The sequence below is a fragment of the Dermacentor andersoni genome, chromosome 11, assembly GCF_023375885.2.
Source record: "Dermacentor andersoni chromosome 11, qqDerAnde1_hic_scaffold, whole genome shotgun sequence".
NCBI lineage: Eukaryota > Metazoa > Arthropoda > Arachnida > Ixodida > Ixodidae > Dermacentor > Dermacentor andersoni.
Genome location: NC_092824.1, coordinates 121,983,593 through 122,003,308, shown reverse-complemented (window position 1 = coordinate 122,003,308; position 19,716 = coordinate 121,983,593). Strand labels below are relative to the sequence as shown.

At 42.9% G+C, this 19,716-nt stretch overlaps 1 protein-coding gene across 2 annotated transcripts in view; it reads right to left on the bottom strand.

Moving 5' to 3' along the window:
* Positions 1–5,803: 5,803 nt before the first annotated feature.
* LOC126539315 (glycogen debranching enzyme) overlaps positions 5,804–19,716 on the bottom strand; it is a 175,454-nt gene continuing 161,541 nt past the window's right edge. For both annotated transcript variants that reach the window (XM_055075513.2, XM_050186095.3), the window contains one exon: positions 5,804–19,064. In XM_055075513.2, the coding sequence (XP_054931488.1) occupies positions 18,789–19,064 (276 nt within the window). In that variant the 3' untranslated portion in view covers positions 5,804–18,788. The remainder of the gene's footprint in view (positions 19,065–19,716) is intronic.

The following is a 19,716-nucleotide window of genomic DNA, read 5'->3' as shown; positions in this document are numbered from 1 at the left end:
AAATACACTGTAAAGAACATCTCGAGTGACTGCTCGCTCAACCTGTCTCTTTCCTACAAAGACAGAAGGTAAAAAAATCTGAGTGTTTATTCTACATCCACGTTTTAATTGCCATTTGCTGCTCTTGGCAAATGCAACCACTCACTGTCAGGTTTCCTCACGAGTTTTTCTTTAGCAGGACCCTTTTCCGTTCACCCTGATGTTTCTAGCCGAGCAGTTGAACTCGTAATAAGCCCATACTTATCTGTGGTTCTCGAAATCGCATAAGTGTGCCTGCACATGTCAGGCGCACATCATGCTAAGAAGCATGTAAGGAATGCAAACACACTTTTGTTTCTCACATGGGCTCGGTGTATGCAACATTGCAGGACTTGATAGCCAGCCCCATCAGCAGCTGTTGAATGACTTCACACCCTGACGTAATTATAGAACTCCATGCAGCATACACTACAGTACACAAAGATGCGAAGTATGCATTCCACGCCAAGATGCAATAGCTGGATGAATTTACGGCAAACCTCCGACGTTTTGTAAGCATGTGCTTGGAATGAAAATGAAACTGTCGTTGTGATACCTTCAGTTTAAAAGCTGTTCTGAAAGTGGGCACATACCCACATCAAGAAACATTATGGCAGGCACCTCATGACACCTGACATGCATGAAATAAAAGTAATTTCGCAGTTGAAATTCCAAAGGAATAAAATACAGTGTACAGAAAAAGTGATTTGGACACTGTGGGCACATAGCCACAGGAAACCACTAGTGCTCCCTGACAAGGCTAAAATATTGTCGCGAGCCTTCAGAAGTACTCTAGGGGTTTTAATAAGCCGCAGAGCAGCTGGTTTTTGGAAAGCGCGTCTGTCAGGGTTGGCTCGCGAGCAAAGAAGGCGGGCGGTCTTCTTTGTTCTTTTGGGCTCTACCCACTCTTGCCCTCGACCCACTACCTACATGTGGCAATATACAGTTAAATGGCAAAGTGAGTACAAGCATGTCTATTAAATCACTGGAAACATTATAGAAAACTTGGACAACTGGGAAAACCTAATTTTCCTGGACACCCAACGAAAGCTGCTGAACATCAGGAGCAAGTAATTTGGCAGCAGATACATGTACATGTATCTGCTGCCAAATGGTGTTAGTGCCATGTGGCTGACACTAACATCGGGACATTTTTCAAAACTGGGACACGTTCCAGAAGCCTCAACTCTAATCATGACATCAACACATTCCTGGGAAACCAAAACTGGTTAGTAGATAAGCTATTATAGTCAATTATTCAGGGTGCTCCAAAGGCTGCCAGTATTTTTTCTAGAGATTCAAGGTCCAGGACAATCATTCAAAACAAAAATGAGAAGTCGAAAATTCATTTCAGCACTTCTTTAACTAAATTCTGGGGTATTACATGCTGAAACACAACCTGATTATGATGCACCCCAAAGTGGTGGACTCGGGAATACTTTCAACCATCTGGGGTTCTTTAATGTGCACCCAATCTATGGTACACCAGCATTTTTGCATTCCGACCTCTTTGGAATGTATTCCTTTATCCTTGGGCCTGTAAAAGTCTTTCTGCAGAACACAAAAATTCACTATGCCTTCAAAGTTATACTTTCACAAGCTTCATGAAGTAGTAAAGGCAAGGCGCAGAAGACCAGGACTCAAGAAGAACACAAACGACAGGACCGGCGCCTCCTGTCGTTTGTGTTCTTCTTGAGTCCTAGTCTTCTGCGCCTTGCCTTTACTACTTCAAGCATGAACCAACTAGCCCAAGCAAGAGTTTTACTCATAAACTTCAACTGCAATAAAGTATGTGAGATACGCAAATGCTGTTTTTATAGATGCATTATGCTGCTCGTCAGATGTGCACAAGCAATTGCGTTAAGGAAGCATGCAATTAATGAACATTTCCTAACTAACATGTAAAATTTTACTTTAAAGCTTGTCTTTGCAATTGCAGGATTGAAGCTGATTGGTGCTTTAGACAAGCCCAGTTAGTACAAGTCATGGGACTAGCACCAGTTTCAAGAAGTGCACCCGTGAGCAAAAGTATACGGACCACAGGGTCTCCGAAAAAAGTATATTTCTTTGCAATTAGCATGCATAAACTGAAATCGATGAGTACACTGGAAAGTTCACAATGCCAAGTTTGGACTGCAGTCCTCAATTTCAAGATGCAGTCACAGGCCGAGGAAAAAATGGGCTTTATTGTGCAATCCCTGGTCCGTATACTTTTGCTCATGGGTGTACATTCTCAACATCTGCAGCAAAGCACGCTGTTGTTCCAGTTAAGACTCATCAGCACTGCGCATATTTTGAAGGAGTTTTCTTTCTGTTTATGTAGAGCATATCTTTAGTGAATGAGATGCTTTGTGCACTGCTGGCTTCAATCTTGCCATTATCACAAGCCCTCTAAAATTTATTCATGAATTTTAGTTAATTATGTATGTCTGCCATAACAGGAACATTAGCATTTGTGTAGCTTCTATTTTTTTCTGTGAAAGTACAACCAATGTGAAGGCATGGTATATACAACTGGCATCAAGTAATTACCTGTTCAGGGCTGTCCTGAGTGGTTTAAACTGCACAAAGTACTGATGACTGTAGTTTCTATAATTAGACTTAGAAATGCTAGTATTCCAAGATTTTAATTAATGTGAGCTTTTAGAGAGAAGTAAAATATAAGGTATATTATATGATGACTCGCAAGAGTATTACTTGCGTCATAGAAGTCCGCAAAGCCCACATGAAGAGAAAATCTGAATCTTTCAGTAGACCTTCAATTACAAACATGGCAGCAGTAGACTTGAAACATGCAATTTTGTACTGCACTTCATTCATCAAAGCAAAACAAATGAATGGCCACCACAGGCATCGAACTCAAGTTGAGAATGTTCTGATGACTGGAAAATACATAATTTACTCAGTTAATTATACTGTAAACATCACAGCACATATTTAAAACTTGTTCAATAACCATTAGTGACCCAAAAAGAAAAACAAACATCTCATTTTGCCACAGCCAACACCTTTCATGCTTTGACAAGAATATAGCCATGGTCGAAACTCTGCTTTAAATTAAAGGTGGTAGATTAATTTAAAGCTTTTTAATTGAAGCATGCGCATTGCTTTCAGCAGGAAATGGAGATAAATTAGTTCTTCCTCTCATAACAATGTTAGTAAAAGATTGTACAAGTAGTTATTCAAAAGTTCACTAGTCAGCATTGCTGCGTGGCTCTTCGTGCATACACACACACGCTACAAACGTCAGAGAGAAGGAAACACTGCAAGGCCATGTTAACACTAGATCCTATGGTCAGCATTTTAACAAGGGCTGTCATATTTACCACCCCTCTTTCAGCTATTATGAAAGAAACAAAATGCAATGCATGAAAGAGTGTCATTACTGAAACTCCAAAGGGGCCATGCAAGTAGGTTCCCAGAAACCACTTTAAAAATAGAACGAACAAGGAGAAGGCAAACAGAGGAGCTCGATTTTTATTAATGACGACTATATAAAGCCAGCAGGCAATGAAGCCAAGGAAAGCATAGCAGTAATTAGCTATGACTGAAATTGAAACGCAGAAAATAATGAAGGGTAAATGAAAGCGGATGAAAACATAACTTGTCGCTGGTGGGTACCGAACCCACAACCTTTGCATTACGCAAAGGTCACATTTGTAATGTGGTCGTTATTTTAATATAGTTAATATGACAGTTAAAGATAGTTACGCAAAGGTCACATTTGTAATGTGGTCGTTATTTTAATATAGTTAATATGACAGGTAAAGATAGAAATGGTACATGCTGAGCAACACAATGTCCCAATACGTGCTACATGAAAGTAAAACACACCTCAAAAGACAAGTATGTTGAAGGAGGCAGAATTTGTTCAGCAAAATAATGGAAGACACCATTTTCTTTTACCCTGCAATGATTCCAGAAGACAACATAGGGCAGAAAATGCTTTTATGCAAGAAGCAAACACATGCCTAACCAAAATAAAAGGAAAGTGTTCTTTTTTTCTTTCTTTAGATCGGTAAATGAAGCACGTCGGCGGTGAATAACCACATCTAATAACTTAAAGGGGCCATGACACAGCCGTCCAACAGTTCTCAGTTTATATTTGTAACTGAGAGTAGAGGGCCCAGTATTTTTATACACAAACTGGGCTCTCAATGCAGATTTTAACCAAAAATTTTAATGAGAAATTGCTGCCTCTCAACTCCTCCAACCGACAGAAACCACCATTTTGGCAAGGCTGTGTGACGTCAGGAACTGAGGGATCGCCTGTGTGTTGTCTCCTTTGAAACAGTTGGAGACCACATCTGGTGCCTTTCTCTGCATGCCCTAGCACCCAAGAGCATAGGAGCGGCGCTGAATTGTGCCCGCAATTCTTCACTTGCTTGATAAAAAGCAGTACCAAACCACAGAGATGTGCCAACGCACATGCAAAAATGAAACGGCGGATGGCATCCATGATGTATTTTCAACTCCTGCAATCGTCTCCGGTGCTTCTAGTACATAAAAGCCTTTGAGACCAGCTTCTGCTACCCAAGGGAACCATTTCTGGCATAGAGTTTCATACAATAATTACTAGAGGGAGCTCTGGCGCAAGTGTCTACGAGAGCTGCAATGGGAACGGTTGCACCAGCATGGGAATGATGGGAAGTACATGGATTTGCCTAAACTTCGTCCTTCTGGCTTTAAGCAGCTTCGTGACTTTGTAAATACATCATTTTCAACAGAGTACTGCATAACAAATAATTCAGTAAACATTATTAAAATCGTCCAACGCCAGGATTCGAGCACAGGATCTCTAGCAGAGAAGCCCAATGTTGAAACCATTACGCCACGGATGCATGCATCGACGAGCGATGTGAAACGCCCTTACGAATTTATCGCAGGCATGCCAGTGCCTTGAGACACTTGGCGAGTTCTGATTTGGCCGCATCAACAAGCTGAACTGTTGTAATATGTAGCGATTGTAAGCGTTCGCAGTGTCTTCTGCACTTTGAAGAGTATAGATTGCTCTGAAATTTACGACAATGAAGGCATATAAAGCATAATAAATAAAACCGCAAGTCTGAATCCACAGGCACGAAGATCAGACAAATCCATGTACTTCCCATTATTCCCATTGTGGGTCAACAACTGCAGTGCCAGAGTTCCCTCTAGTATATTGTAGGAAACTCTACGGTTTCCGGTGGTGCCCATTCATTTCATCACCACTCAGTGTCGCCAGACTGCTATACGGTTCAACTGTGACATCAAAAAATTCAAATACAAACGTTCTACTGCACTGAATGCACTCAAATTTTGCCAGCTTGCTGTGGGACGTGTACAGTTTAACATGCAATGCATAATTTAGGCTTAAAAATTTCGTGTCATGGCCCCTTTAAGTACACTGAGCTCGTGTGTGCACGAAACAGCCCACATAAACCAGGAAAAAGCAAAAGCCTAAAGTAGTACTCACTGTATAAATTCAGGAATACTTCCAATAAGTCATTATTACAGGAGCAGTGCAGGCTGCTTCCTGGAAACAATTTTTCTTTTTTAAAGGATGCTTACAGGCGCACCAGTTTTTCTTGGTGTAGGCCACATCTTAGTACTGCAACTTCACAAATGACATGGTTGACTAAAGTTGCAGCCATGGTCGACAGTTTCCCTACACAAAGTGTGTAATTGGACAATAAAGCCAACACAGCAAATAATTTTACAATCCCCCATCTGATGGTGGCAGTTTTTCACGAGAGAAAGAAAAGGCCATGCAATGAGCCAGAGATGTGTGATAAAAGCACGGAGAGAAAGAGAACTAAACTTTTATTTTCTGAAACAGTAATCCGAGTCAGAACCCGGTTCACCCTAGGTGGGAGAATTCCTTATTCCAAGAACCCTCTGATTTGGGCTGCCTCCTTGGCCCGGGCGACGAGAATGCGTTGGTCGTCCAGGTCATCAGAGGAAAGCTTGGCCTCCCACGTTTCAGTTGTCGTATGGATCTGCGGTGAGTTGGGGCGCTCTTCTTGTGCTTCCATGGGACGGCCTTCTTTGGAGTCGTCTTGTGGAGCTTGTGAGGTACGGTCTGCGGATGTGTGACGCAGTGGGCAATCCTGGACCATGTGTTGCAGGGTGTCTGGAACGTCGCAATGGGGGCATGTGTACGAGTACTGCATAGGATAGTCTGTGCATGATTATTCCGTTTATGTAGGTGTTGGCCTGTAGGCAGAGCAGGATGACTGCTTCCTCTTTGCTCCGATTCTTGTGTGGTGAGGTGTACATTCTTCTGCTGAGTCGTTGGTGTTGCAGGAGTTCTGAGTACTTTAGGGCGATGTCATCACTGTTGGTGGCCGGCCTAGTGTGGGATGGCAGGAAAGTCCGGCTGGTATGCTCGCGGGCAGCGGAGTGTGCCGCCTCATTTCCTGTCATGCCCTGATGGCCTGGAGCCCAGTTAATATGGGTGTTAGGGAGCGGGGCGCGTGCGATGTGATTTCTAAGTATACTGAGTGCGGTTTCTGATATGCGTCCTTTTTGATAGTTGCGAGCTGCTGCTTGGGAGTCTGTTAGGATTACTGCTACTTCAGGGCAAGTTATTGCCAGAACAATTGCCGTTTACTCTGCAGTCTCGGGGGCTCTTGCTCGGACGGTGACAGCTGCAAGTCTTTTGCCTTGGTGATCCGTGACACTTAGGGCAAAGGCGTTTCATTTAATATACCGGGCAGCATCGGTGTACCTCGTATCAGGGTCTCTCCCATATTTCTTGCTGAGTGCGCGGATTCTGCTTTGCCGACGCTCCTTATGGTAAGTTGGATGCATATTGCGCGGTATACTTGCAACGCTGATACAGTCCCGGACTGCAGGTGGAATTTTTACTTTCTGGTCCGTGTCTGCAATGAAGCTTTCACTGTAGTTGAGGTAGCGCAGAACTGTACGTCTGGTGGGTGTGAGCTTGAGCCGCTCTAGTTGGCTGATCTTATTAGCCTCGACAAGCTATTCCCACGTATTGTGGGCGCCGAGCTTGAGTTTCTCCATTGATGCCATGGGTGGGAGGGTTAAGGCTACTTTGATTGCCTTCCGAATGACAACATTGAGTTTCTTGATTTCTGCCGGCTTGAGTGTCAAGTAGGGAGTTCCGTAGGTGATACGGCTAGTTAGGAGAGCTTGAAAGATGCTTAGTGTGTCGTGCTCCTTGAGTCCGCTTCTTTGGTTTGTGATCCTCTTGACTAGGTGCGTAACTTGTGACAGTGTGCGTTGGAGATGCAGGAGAGTGGCTGCCCCTTATCCGTCCTTGTGGATGTGAAGTCCAAGTACGCGAAGAGAGTCGAGTGTAGGCATCTTGGTTCCATTGAGCGAGACGCTAGGATCGGGTTCGATATAATTAGGTGGTCTTCCTCATGTCCGTGCTCTCAGGACGAGAAGCTCCGACCTTTCGGGTGTGCATTGGAGACCACAGTCTCGGAGGTATCTTTCGATAGTATCGACGGCTTCTTGTAGATTGCGTTCTTGTTGTCCAGTAGTAGGTGCTTTGGTCCAGAGCGTGACGTCATCGGCGTAAAGGGCATGGCATAAGTTTGGGATGGCGTTCAGTTGTTTCGGTAGCTTGATCATTGCGATATTGAAAAGGAGTGGTGAAATAACTGATCCTTGTGGGGTTGCCTTGTTAGGTAGCCGAAATTTATCGCTGCGGCGGTTGCAGACGCCTACTGTTGCTGTTCGGTGTGTCAAAAAGATGCTGATGTAGTTATAGATCCGAGCTCCGCAGCCTGTATTTTCGAGGTTGCGGAGAATGGCTTCGTGGCTCACGTTGTCAAATGCGCCCTTTACATCGATTGTCAGGATTGATGATTTGCATCTGTGATAGAGGTAGTCAAACAAGTCTTCTTTGAGGAGCAGGAGTACGTCCTGCATGGACAGATGCTGTCGGAATCCGAACATGGTGTGTGGCAAGTGTCCGTTGTCCTCGAGGTATAGTGTTAACTGGTCGTACAACATGTGCTCAAGGAGTTTACCCACGCAAGATGTGAAGGAAATGGGACGGAGGTTTTCGATGCGAAGGGGTTTGTTGGGTTTGGAAATCATGGAGACCTCTGAATGCTTCCAGGCTGCTGGTAGGTCCCCCTTTTCCCAGCAGTCGTTGTAGTACTGTAGCAGTGCTGTTGTGGCAGATTGCGGGAGGTTGCGTAGGAGCTTATTAGTTATTCTGTCCTTGCCGGGACTGGTGTTTCTAGTGAATTTGGCTAAGGCTGCGTGGAGCTCTGCATGGGTGAATGGTCGATCGAGATCTGGGTTTGGTGCACCGTCCTACGTCTTTCCGCTCGCTGAAGTGGGCTTGTCGCTGCTAAGTTTTTGCTGAAGCTCACGAAGGAGATCATGCTCCGATCCAGCGTGATTGTGGATCAGTCTGCGCAGATCTTGCCTCTGTTGCATTTTGGTGCGATCGGTAGCTAAGAAAGCGCATAGGAGATGCCAGGTTTTCTTGGTGCTGAGTGTCCCTTGTATGCTGTCACAAAAGGTGTGCCAATTTTGCCTGCTGAGTTGCTCCGCGTAATCTTGGGCCTGTATGGTGAGAAGGGCGATTCGTTTCTTAAGTTTTCTATTGAGCTTTTGTCTCTTCCACCTCTTTACGAGGCTTCTTTTGGCCTCCCAGAGATGAAGGAGATGCAGGTCGACTGCGACGGTGTTGGTGCTTACTTAGCTGGATGCTCTTGGTGTGGTTTTCTGCGGTGATGAGAAGGCCCTTGAGCCAATGGTCGATGTCGTCGATTGTTGTGTTGCTGCTGAGGTTGTCTCTGAAGGACTTCCAGTCTGTTAGTTGAGCAACTCCAGTCTTGGTTGGTTTCCGGTTGTGCGTGACATCAAGTTGGATAATGTGGTAGTCGCTTTCGAGCGTCTCCGAAAGTCGACTCCACACCACCCAGTGAACGTTCGCTGTGAACATAAGGTCTGGGTTTGTGTCCCTGGGGACACTGTTCCCGACTCTCGTGGCCTGCAGTGGGTCTTTCCACAGGGTCAGCCTGTGTTGTTGAGCAGTGTCGTGCACTCAGGCTCCCTTCTTGGTGGTGTTTGGATAAGCCCATGCTGTATGTGGGGCATTAAAATCTCCCATTATGACAACTTGATGGCCTTTCGTGCGTTTCCCGAGTTCACGGACAAAGTGGTCGAATTTCGGAAGTTGATCACGAGGAGGGCTGTATATGTTGGCAATAAAGAGGCTTTCCTGCGTTTTTCTGTCTGGTATGATCTCCACTAGAGTGTGCTCGATGGGGATGTCTTCTATTTCGTGTTCATGCGTTGTGAGAGTTTTCTTGGTAAGGATGGCTGTGCGTTGGGTTTGTGTATGAGCAGTGTATCCTTGAAGTCGAACATTGTGGGTATTGGTTTCCTGTAGGGCAAATACATCAGAGTGGTTTAGTTTGAAGAGTTCCTATAGATTTGCATACTGAGGATGGAGGGATCGACAATTGCATTGCCAGATGCGCAGAGTTTTTTGCGGGCTCTTTGTTGTGGTTTTAGGTGTCACCATCATGAGACTCTTCAACTTCACAGGCAGCTTCATGGTTGGGTGAGATTGAGCGGGAGGCATTGCGACACTTTGTGCAAGCCTTCGTTCTACCCTGCTCAGTCGTGTTGAAAAGGCTGTCGAGGTAGGACTTTGTGACATAATTGTTCTTTGCATGTGCTATGAAATTGTTGACCTGGGCTGTTAGGCTGGTAACATGGCTTGTGAGAGTGGCGACTTGATTTGCGAGCGTGGCGACTTGGGTGTTAAGGGTTGCAAACTTCTCGACGATAGGCTTTGTGATATTTTCAATCAGGATGAGGATGTTCTTTGTGAAGAAGTCCTTGAAAGCCTGGAGGTGCTTTTGAACTCTAGCTTCGATCGTGGAATCAATTGCCTCCGTGGTTAGCGCTGTAAATGGTTGCTTGCTTCCATGTTGCTTCCAAAGCACGAAACATGTGAGAATAACTAACATAAAAATGTGAAACTCCTTTTTCAAGCACCCACAGATATTTTTACATTTTCATTGTAAACATATATAACCACAGTGCTGTCACAACAGCTCTCGTTTTCATTTTCTTAAGTGTGGCTTGTAAGTGACGACAGACTGGATATGACAGGAGACGGGAGCAGTGGAAGGGCTACGTCCACTTTCTTTTGCACCTGGTGGTTTCCTTGCACACCTTCTATTTATTCAACAAGAGCTGGCCAACCAGCTCACATTCCCATTATTACTTTCCCAATTTTCTTCCAAACCTTATGAAACTGCAAACTCCGCTATGAATGCTTGCGACTGAAAATCTTGGATATCAGCACAGAGCTGTGCACAAGTGACACACAGACACCAATATTGCATCATTTCAGAGCTTTACGAATTCCCAAGCCCAGTGACAGGTCAAGCTCAGCATCTCCTTGTTTCATTGTTTTGTAAGGTACAAACAAGCTATTCAAGTTAACAACTGTGTAACATCACTGGTGTATGAAGCAGTGTATTCATAGCTGTACAGGTGACAGCAGGTTTCACACTAAATTCTAAACAGCAGCGAAACTAATCAAAATACCCACCAATACATTTGGTGGGTATTTGATAGCTGGCAGGCATCTGGCAGGTGCATTTGATAGCTGGTAGTTAAATTTGCAAGCACTTTCACAAATTTACGAAGCAGAAACCTCGGGTCATCTTTGTAATATTTCAGTTAAGCTACTTGCTAACAAGTAAAACACATCTGGCGTAAGAAACAAATACAAGGAATCTCAAAAAGGAATGACATGGTTCCGCATGTATACTTCACTAGAATTGTGAACAGTGGTCTTCTACAACAGCTGCTATTTTAGTCCTCTTTGAGAAAGGTACCAATAAAAAATTAAGTGTGGTCTACACAAATGGGAAGAACATTAGGCAGCAAACTTGTAATTGTGCAAGTAGAGAAAGGCATACTCAAATAATGACACCAGCAGCATCACTACAAATATCCACCAACACACAACACCTGTATGCAATCTGATGAGCAAAACGTGAACAAGGTGAATGCAGGAGCCAACGTTTCGACAAGTGGACTTGTATTCTTCAAGGCAAGTCCACTTGTGAAGACGGCTTGAAGAAGACAAGTCCATTTGTCGAAACGTTGGCTTCTGCATTCACCTTGTTCACGTTTTGCTCATCGTCTTGAATTTCCATCTCCTGCATTCCCAGTCTTTTCCCTGTATGCAATCTGTAAGATATGAGCACCAACTGCAACGCACTGTCTAGCATGGTCCAGTTCCACACACCAAGAACACAGATGCATGAAACGAGAAAGTAACAGATGACTAAACAAATAAATACAAGTCAGTATATTTTCTAAGGAACACTTCGAACACTTCACAATCATGCCTTACATGGCTTTTGAGAGTAAATACAAGGAAGCAAGGAATAAAATATGGCACAGGGAAAGTCAAGAAAATCTCAGCTGGCAAAAAGTGTGCACACTATTGATAAGCATTTCCTATTCCTAAAGACATGCCAGACTGCTTGAACAGAAAGCATCTGTGAAATTATTATGGCTAATGAAGCACACTTACACAGGCATCAGGCATCAAGCCTGCAGATGATAAGTTTTTGGAGAGTTAGTATATAATATAGTATACAGAATCTATGCTGAACAACAGTCAAGCATGTTAAATCATACTAGTTCTAGTAGGTACCTTTTCTTTTAGCCATTATTATACAGCCCTCTTGTCAGTTTGGATTGAATCCGATACAAGAACTAAGGATCACTTCCACCTGAACTTCTGCTGGCTTAAAGAGCGCACAACACTGAAAAACTCAGAGACCAATGTAATTCAGTACAATAATGGTTACCATCACAACTGGTTAGCATACTGCCAGATTAGGACATGATTATCATAATGGCTAGCCATATGTTCCATAACAGGCAAAACCAGCTGTAGAATCTTACTTTTTACTCATTACTGCACAGTGCTGAAAAAAATGTAGCAACCTGTTAACCTGTAGTCCAAAGCTAATGCAACAATTCAAAACAGGTAATAAGAATCATAACAGATGGCCAAAAAATTAGTTGAATGTAAGGAACTGCGAATGCAGGCAAATGTAAGCAAGTGCAACTCATCTACTGGCCTGAAAGTAGATATCACAAAAAACAAGCACTAGGCCGAATGAACACTTATGGCTTTTATGGCATTATGTAAATGTTGTAAATAGTTTTAGGTGAAATGGCATTATATGCCACAGTGCAAATAATTTTTCATGCTGCTGTCTCTTCTCTTTTACTCGAAACTTCAGGATAATTACCCTACAACAACACTAAATGGCAAGTTAACTGCTTTATAACAGCCATTTCATGCAACTTTGATAGAAATGCCCTGTAAGTATGCATGCATCTGATATAAAAATCAGAAGCAGAACTGCAGCGATGGCATGGCATGTAAGCATGGCACCATGCTGCAAACCTCAGTGCTCTCCACAAGGTTGGCATAAAAAAGGACATATTTCAGAAGAGCCATTTTCACAGAGATTCTTCTCTGCTGGGGCATAGAGAGGCTGTAACAGCAGTAGATGACAAAAACTATTTGCAGTAGCAAATGTCTATTCTTTTCTTCTACTTACAGCCAATCACTCTGCTCTCACATTTCATTTTTGTTGGCTCTGTATTTTAGGCAATCCTGCAGAGTATTACTAATCTTGTAGAGCCTTGCCAAAACATTGCTCATCAGTGGTCACCAAGTAACCAAGCAGAGCAAATTTTGCCTGCACATCTGAAATAAAACCCTGGGTCCCTTAGACCTGACCCTGATGCTCTAATGACTAAGCTGTAACCTCATTAGCACCAGCAAGGACTTAAAAGCACTAAGCTAAACAGCAGTTGGCCCAACCCATAGAGGGCCACATGTAAAGGTGAAGTAAGAAAATAAACATACACAGGTAACCGTATTTCAGTCCTCTTCCTAGCCCTTGCTTGTTTCTTATATTAAAGTTGCCCACTTAATCATGTTTGGTCGAACTGACCAACAGCAGAGTCTTCTACAGTGACATCTTTGCAGGGACCAGAATGCACAATTTGGAAGTGAGGAGATAAGTTACTCTCAGCATTAAAAATCAAATTGTGCTGTTTAATGTCCTAAACCTGCACAGTGTGAAACACACCTCATTAACATGCACAACTCATTAACAAGAGTTGCGCATTAACATGCGACCACTGTGACGAGGAGTCAAACCTGCAATTTCATGTTCAAGAGCAGAACACCGTAGCCACTGAGACACCGCATGAAATACTCACGGGGTAAGGAAGCTATATTCACAGTCTGCAAATGCAGTCTAATTTGTATTTCCAGCACACATAGTATTTGTGGGAGAACTACACAGTGTTGAACTGTTTAATTGGCTACAGGCACAAACTGCACGGAAATTTCAGCTTTTTTCATAAACTTTCGAGACTAACAGTACACATCATTTTTAATAATTTTATTGTTATGCGTCATGTTTACAGCTACTAGCTGGTATAGGACCGATGGTAGATTTTTTTTTTGCCAGTAGCTGCCAAGAGCACCTACAACTGAACAAAGCACACTTAAAAAAGTTTCTTCAGAGATAGTGAAACAGCCAACTTTCTACAAACTATGTAGTATATGCACCCACATTCATCCCACTTGCAAAAAAGAAAGAAAGAAAAGAAAGGAAAGAAAGGAAGGCAAAAAAAAACTGATTCTGGGGTTTTACATGCCAAAATGACAATCCGATTAATAGGTGGAAACCACTGGATTAATTTTGACCCCCAGGGCTTAGTACAGTACACAAGCACTTTCGCATTTTGCCCCCCTCAAAATGCAGCCGCGATCAAAGCCGCAACCTCGAGCTCAGTTGTGCAACACCATAACCACTGGGCTGCCACATTCCTACTTGCGAGGACAGCTGTCCCAGTACGAATATGAGTTGTTTGACAACTACCAGTAAGCATCACAAAAAGCCACCATCTAATGCTAAAAGCACAGCCACGTGTGTTTGCATATGTCAAGCACACTATATATGTTTGACAGAAGACATTAGCAGGAACTTTTGATGCTGCATGCTGCACCATACAAAATTGAAAGCATTCTCGAAATGACTCTTTGAAGAAAACAGCCCTTGCTTTCAATTAGTGTTAAGAACTGAATGAGCAGTCTAGTTGGCATGTCTCCAACATGAAGCAAAGTCAGGCATCTGTTAGGGTGACGGTATAATGATCATACCTACAATCATGTAATTTATTTTGCAAGCTCCAGGAGATGGCCACAACTTCATCATTTGTGAAATTTGAACAGGCGTAGCTGGACTCTAACAGTCAAATACAGTCAGAACGAACTCAAATGAATTGCAGTACCTGTCGCCATGAGCCAGAAAAAAAATGCATTCCATGGAAGCTTTCAGCAGGGGCAGGTCACGGTGGAATAAAGCCCAGACCACACATATGCTTCTATACGCACATACCTTGCGCACCTTGTGTTAAACACGCCTCATGAGAAATGGCAGTTTGCATATATGAGACGCACGCCAGCGCGTACCCACTCGGCTCACTCACAACCGTGTCGACAGAAATCATTTCATACCTTGTCATTTATTGACAGTGCTTCGAAATGATAAAATATTGATGAAAGCAACTGTTATATTTTTACTCATTAGAACAGCACAAAAGGCAAAGAAAAAGCACATTCTCACATGACATAAACCTGCCTCACTGAGTGTCGGTTGTACCACACTGTAGCTGCGAAGCCAGGTGTGTGGAAACATGAGATGGCCAGAATGCTGATGTCTGTCTGGAACAGATATCTGTGCTCGTGTCGCACTTGGCCACTTACAATCTGTCTGGCACCATCTGCACATGCGTAGCTGTGCCGGGAAGCATACCTGTGATTTGGCCTTACTACTCTAATGTCGAAATACCTCCGTCAACCTGGCTACGAAGCAAACACGCGACAAAACTGTTTTTGTTTTTGTCCACTGCCTTACAATGATGAAATGTTAGGCTTGCCCTTTCATGTAGTCTGCTAGTGCAGGGGCTCTGAAACTAGGTTTTGCTCAGAATAGAGAAAAACTGTTTTCAAATATTGAAACTGTTTCCCAAATTCATATTCCCAATTTTTTTTTTTTTTTTTTTACTTAACAAAGCTTGCACTGCATTTTGGATTTAATGAAGAGACCACACACCGCATCTGCACTTTGGTAATTTTCATGAGACCAACACGGCAGCAACACGCAAGACTCATCACAGTGAAATCTGCAGACCCATCATGTCCACGCTGAGTGTTTTTAATTCGTGCTCGTGAGGGCAGTTCATTACGTGTGAGCCGGAACCGACTTGAAAGTTTTGCAAACTGAGGGTCACTTCCGAGTTCAGAGGCATCTGCCTGGTCAAGAGACTCTTGCTGCTGATGGACGATGATATTGGCAGTATAGGTGGTGCATTGTAGCAGACACGTGGGGCGCACTCACATGTGATCTGTTCCAGAAACGTGTTGCTGTAGAGGCAACGCCAGAGAGTTTCCTACAAAATCAAACTGTATGCACAGCTCAGTTTTGATAGAAGCTAGTTTTCTACTGCACTGCATCATTTTCTACCTTATGTGAAATAAGGAAGCCCTTTGACGCACGCAAGGCACACCCATGTAGCTGCATGCCAGGCAAAGCAAGCTTTTAGGCTTAGCACTACAAGTGGTATTTCGAAAATAATTTGTGCACAGAAAAGCAAAAATAAACTTTTCTGCATCTGACACTTTGTCAGCGTCAGGATGCCATTTATGGCATGTGGTGCCTAGAGCCAATGGTAGCCTTAAATTCGGCGCGCGCTGTATTAAGGTGCATAGAGCAGCGTGAAAGAAAACATCACTTGTCTATGTATTACCATCTGTTCCTCAGTCCAGAGCGATGGCCTTCATGATCAAAAATAATGTGCCAAACTGTAAACTGCAGATGCTACACATTTGCACAGTGGCGGCGCTACTTTGATTATTGTCTCACTCAAGTGGCTACTGTGTTTGCACAAAGGATGCCCAAATTTCCAGTGAAACATTATTTTACCCTTTAACTGCCGATGAAGAGATAACTCGCCATCACAACGATCGTCCTATAGTCCCAATGATAAGTTAACTCATAATAATTACTTGGCAATTTCTGCACATGTGCATGTGTTCAGCTTCTTGTAATTTTGACAAGAACTTAAGTAATATGCAATGACTTTTGGCAGTTTCTTTTGCACTTTTTTTTTATTTGTCGTGGCAGTTAAGGGGTACAATATGTTCGTCCCACAACGTGATAGCCAACATGTACAATTATTTTCACTTTTAAAACACAATATCCTCAATCATACAAGAAGTTCCCTCGATGCAGTTTCCAACTGCAGGTATGGCATAATACAGGCTCAAATGCACAAGATGCAACTTCAAACTGACTCTGTGACTCTGTTGACTCTGTTAAGTGGCATGAAGCCACACACCGACTACCCTGTTTAGATAATCTAGTAATTTATGCACTTTTTTTGTTCTAATTTCTGCATAATATACTCTGTATAGCTATCCATTTAATTCACTGCAACACTTATAGCGAAGGTGTGTGGAACATGGGTGGAAAAGAGGGAGGGTTTCCACAGCACTCTTGGAAGGCTGGTGGGGTTCCCCAAGACTGGAAAGATTGAGAATCCCAGTGCATGCAGCTCCTGTGTTTGGCCGAGAACTTCAGCACTGTTCTGCATATTATCCACGGTGAACTTTTGTATTGCACTTGTGTGTGCTCTAAACAGGGCAAGAAGTTTGAGCTAAACAGGGGGCAAACTTCAGTCATCAATGGCATAACATTATGCTCAAGGACTGTGTAATTGAAACGATGCATCATGTACAAAACAATTTCAACCTTGCCTTGTATTGAAGAGTTATGCAAGAAATATGCCTCGGTATGAAAGGCAGAGACTGTCACCTACCAGAAAGGAGCATCAAGCTACAAAAGAAGCCCATAAGGGTTTTTGAAAAAGAAGGCTTTGCATTTGAACAAAAATTCACATTGGTCTGAAGACTGAACATTTCTGAGGCAGTTGTGCTGCCATCAGAACTAGCCAGGAGGCCAGCAGATGGTAGTGCAGGGCCAAATTAATTGACAACACACAAGCACAAAAGTCAGTTTCCTAAGGTGTCCCAGCATGTGTATCATGACTAGCAACTCTGCCAAGTGGTAATGTTCCTACGCAAAAACAAAAAGTACCAGATGCAGTGCCAACAGCAGTTGTGACCTACAGATTAGGAGCAACCACCAAGCTTTCTGGCTTGACATTAATGTTTCCAAGATAAATCAGCGATGAAAGACTACTTGGACACTGTTCCTGGTTTGTCAAAGGTACGACCCCCCACCCCTACCACATATGTGAGCTTGTTCAACTAACCATGGTCATGTTAGGAAGGTATTATCTACTTGAAATGCGTAAACTAAAAAAAAATTGTTTTTAGACGTGGTGCAAGTGGTCGAACCTTTTCTGTACCGTAGGTCATCAAACAAAAATCCACATAAACTTCTTGTTTCTAGAGTGCATGGCTTGCTTGACTGACCATGGAACTTTCCAGCCTGGTTGTGGTAAGCTTTGTCTCAAACGCTTTCACAAAATTGCCAACATTATGCGGCACAAATTAGTTTTGTTGTTATTTAGATATTTTGTGACACCAACCAGTTCACGAAGTTGGTTTCAACCTTACCGATGTGTAAATACAAGGAAAACCAATGCGTTGATAGTTAACAGTGATCATACACTTTCTGCCTCATCGTACATATGTAAGCATACATGCGTACTGATTCAGCTAGAAGCACACCTACAATAGTAATTTATTGGTCCTCAGTTAAGCAGCAAAAGTTCAATACTTGCAAAACAAGAAAAAAAAATTTCAGTTATGCTATTTGAACATGCATTTTAGCAGCATTTTCTTTTTTTTTCTTTCCCTCTCTTCCTTTCTTTCTTCTCCAATTTCACAAGTATAGCTCGGGCTCTCGAGTCTATGCTTGTGCACTTGCCACTGGTGACTGCTAACCAGTGAAGCGATCAAGATCAAGACCATGAAAATGGCTCGTTCCCAGGCTACACTGAGACATCCATATACTGTATTCTTCCACCGTGAGGCACATCTAGAATTGCATTTCGCTGGCCAAACGAATTCATCACTGACATTTACACATAAAATAGCGAGTAAATGACCAATATCTATTGTAGTCAAAGTTCTAGCTTCACCCCTGCCTGTCACAGAGGCTTTGCAAATATCCATGCAATGTGCAAACATTCAATTAGCAGCTTACTTTTCTGAATCAAAAAAGGATGTAGCACATGGTACTCAGTAAAAATGAGTGGCTAAGTAATACAAATAAAAAGTAAATAAGGACAAAGAAAACAATGTTGATGTCATCCTGAATACTAAAGCAAGGTCCAGAATGTTGAAATTTGGCTGTCAGCTTGTCAGCATGGACAATGTGTTGCTGGTACCTAAGGCTTACATAAAGCAGAAAATAAATAAGTTAATTGGGCAGCTCATTAATAATCAGTATTTCAGCAATTCCTTTTCCACACTTCCTAATTATTTCTGCCAGCAATGGATCTGCAAAGAAAAAATTTCTAATACCCTAAAAGCATGAACGCCACACACACATATTCCATATTGGGAATAAAAGCCAAACAAGTTGCACGCCAGGTGATCTAGTGCCATGCTTCCATTAATAATAAATTTACTACACTCCTCGGTAGAAGCTGCAATAGCAACCCTTCTATCATGCCTGGAGCTTCTATGATGCCTGGAACTATGATGCCTGGAGCTTCTGTAGGTCATAAACCACTTCCAGAAGGCAGGCATGGCTCCAGGCCTGAATCGGGCAGGAGTCGGGGCAGATGTCCCCATCGCGGTTAGTGAGTTCGGGCAGCCCCCGCCAGGGTGACGACTGGATAATCTGGTAGTTGTTGGAAAGGATCGCCTTGACCTCGTCAACAGCAGCCGCCAGTGCCTTCTTGCTGTCAGGCACCTTTTGTGCAAAGTATAGCCTGGCCCTGAGGTAGAAGCCCATCGGCCAGAGCCATTCCTGAGGAAGCAAGGGACACTTGTTTTAAGACTATTTAGAACAGTACTTCTAAAGAAAGCTTTTAATTCAAAATGACAGTGCATTTGATTAGTTTGGTTTCTGTATTTTGTGCGCTTTTAATTTTTGTGCATACAGCAATCCTTCATCCCATGAAACTCATACTTATAATGGACATTTTCTGCTTATTTATGTTTACAATGCTTCATAATTATAACGGCGCAAAATCGACAACTACAAACAACACATGCAGCAAGATGGGTGCTAATGGTACCCATTCTGTTGCATGCATTCACCTACTGGCTCGAACCAGGATATTGCTTTACAATGCTCTTTCTTAAATTTTTCATTATTTTCTTGTAAAACAATGCCCCTGTGCTAGCTATCCCTGTATAGTTATGGCATGTTACTTCTGAATTCATGCTGCATTGTATTTTTACTTGTGCAGATATAAACTAGTACCATAAACAAAATTGTGCTCATAGAAACTAGTCTTTATCATGTTCTGCCTTTTGCTGTTGCTATGATTTTTGGGATTGATATGAGCCAAACGTATACTCCTTATTTCTACTTTACTTCTGAAACCCATAGAATTCTAAAACCTGATCCGAAATGTGGCCACTACACAAAGGGGACACACTTGTCATTCACCTGC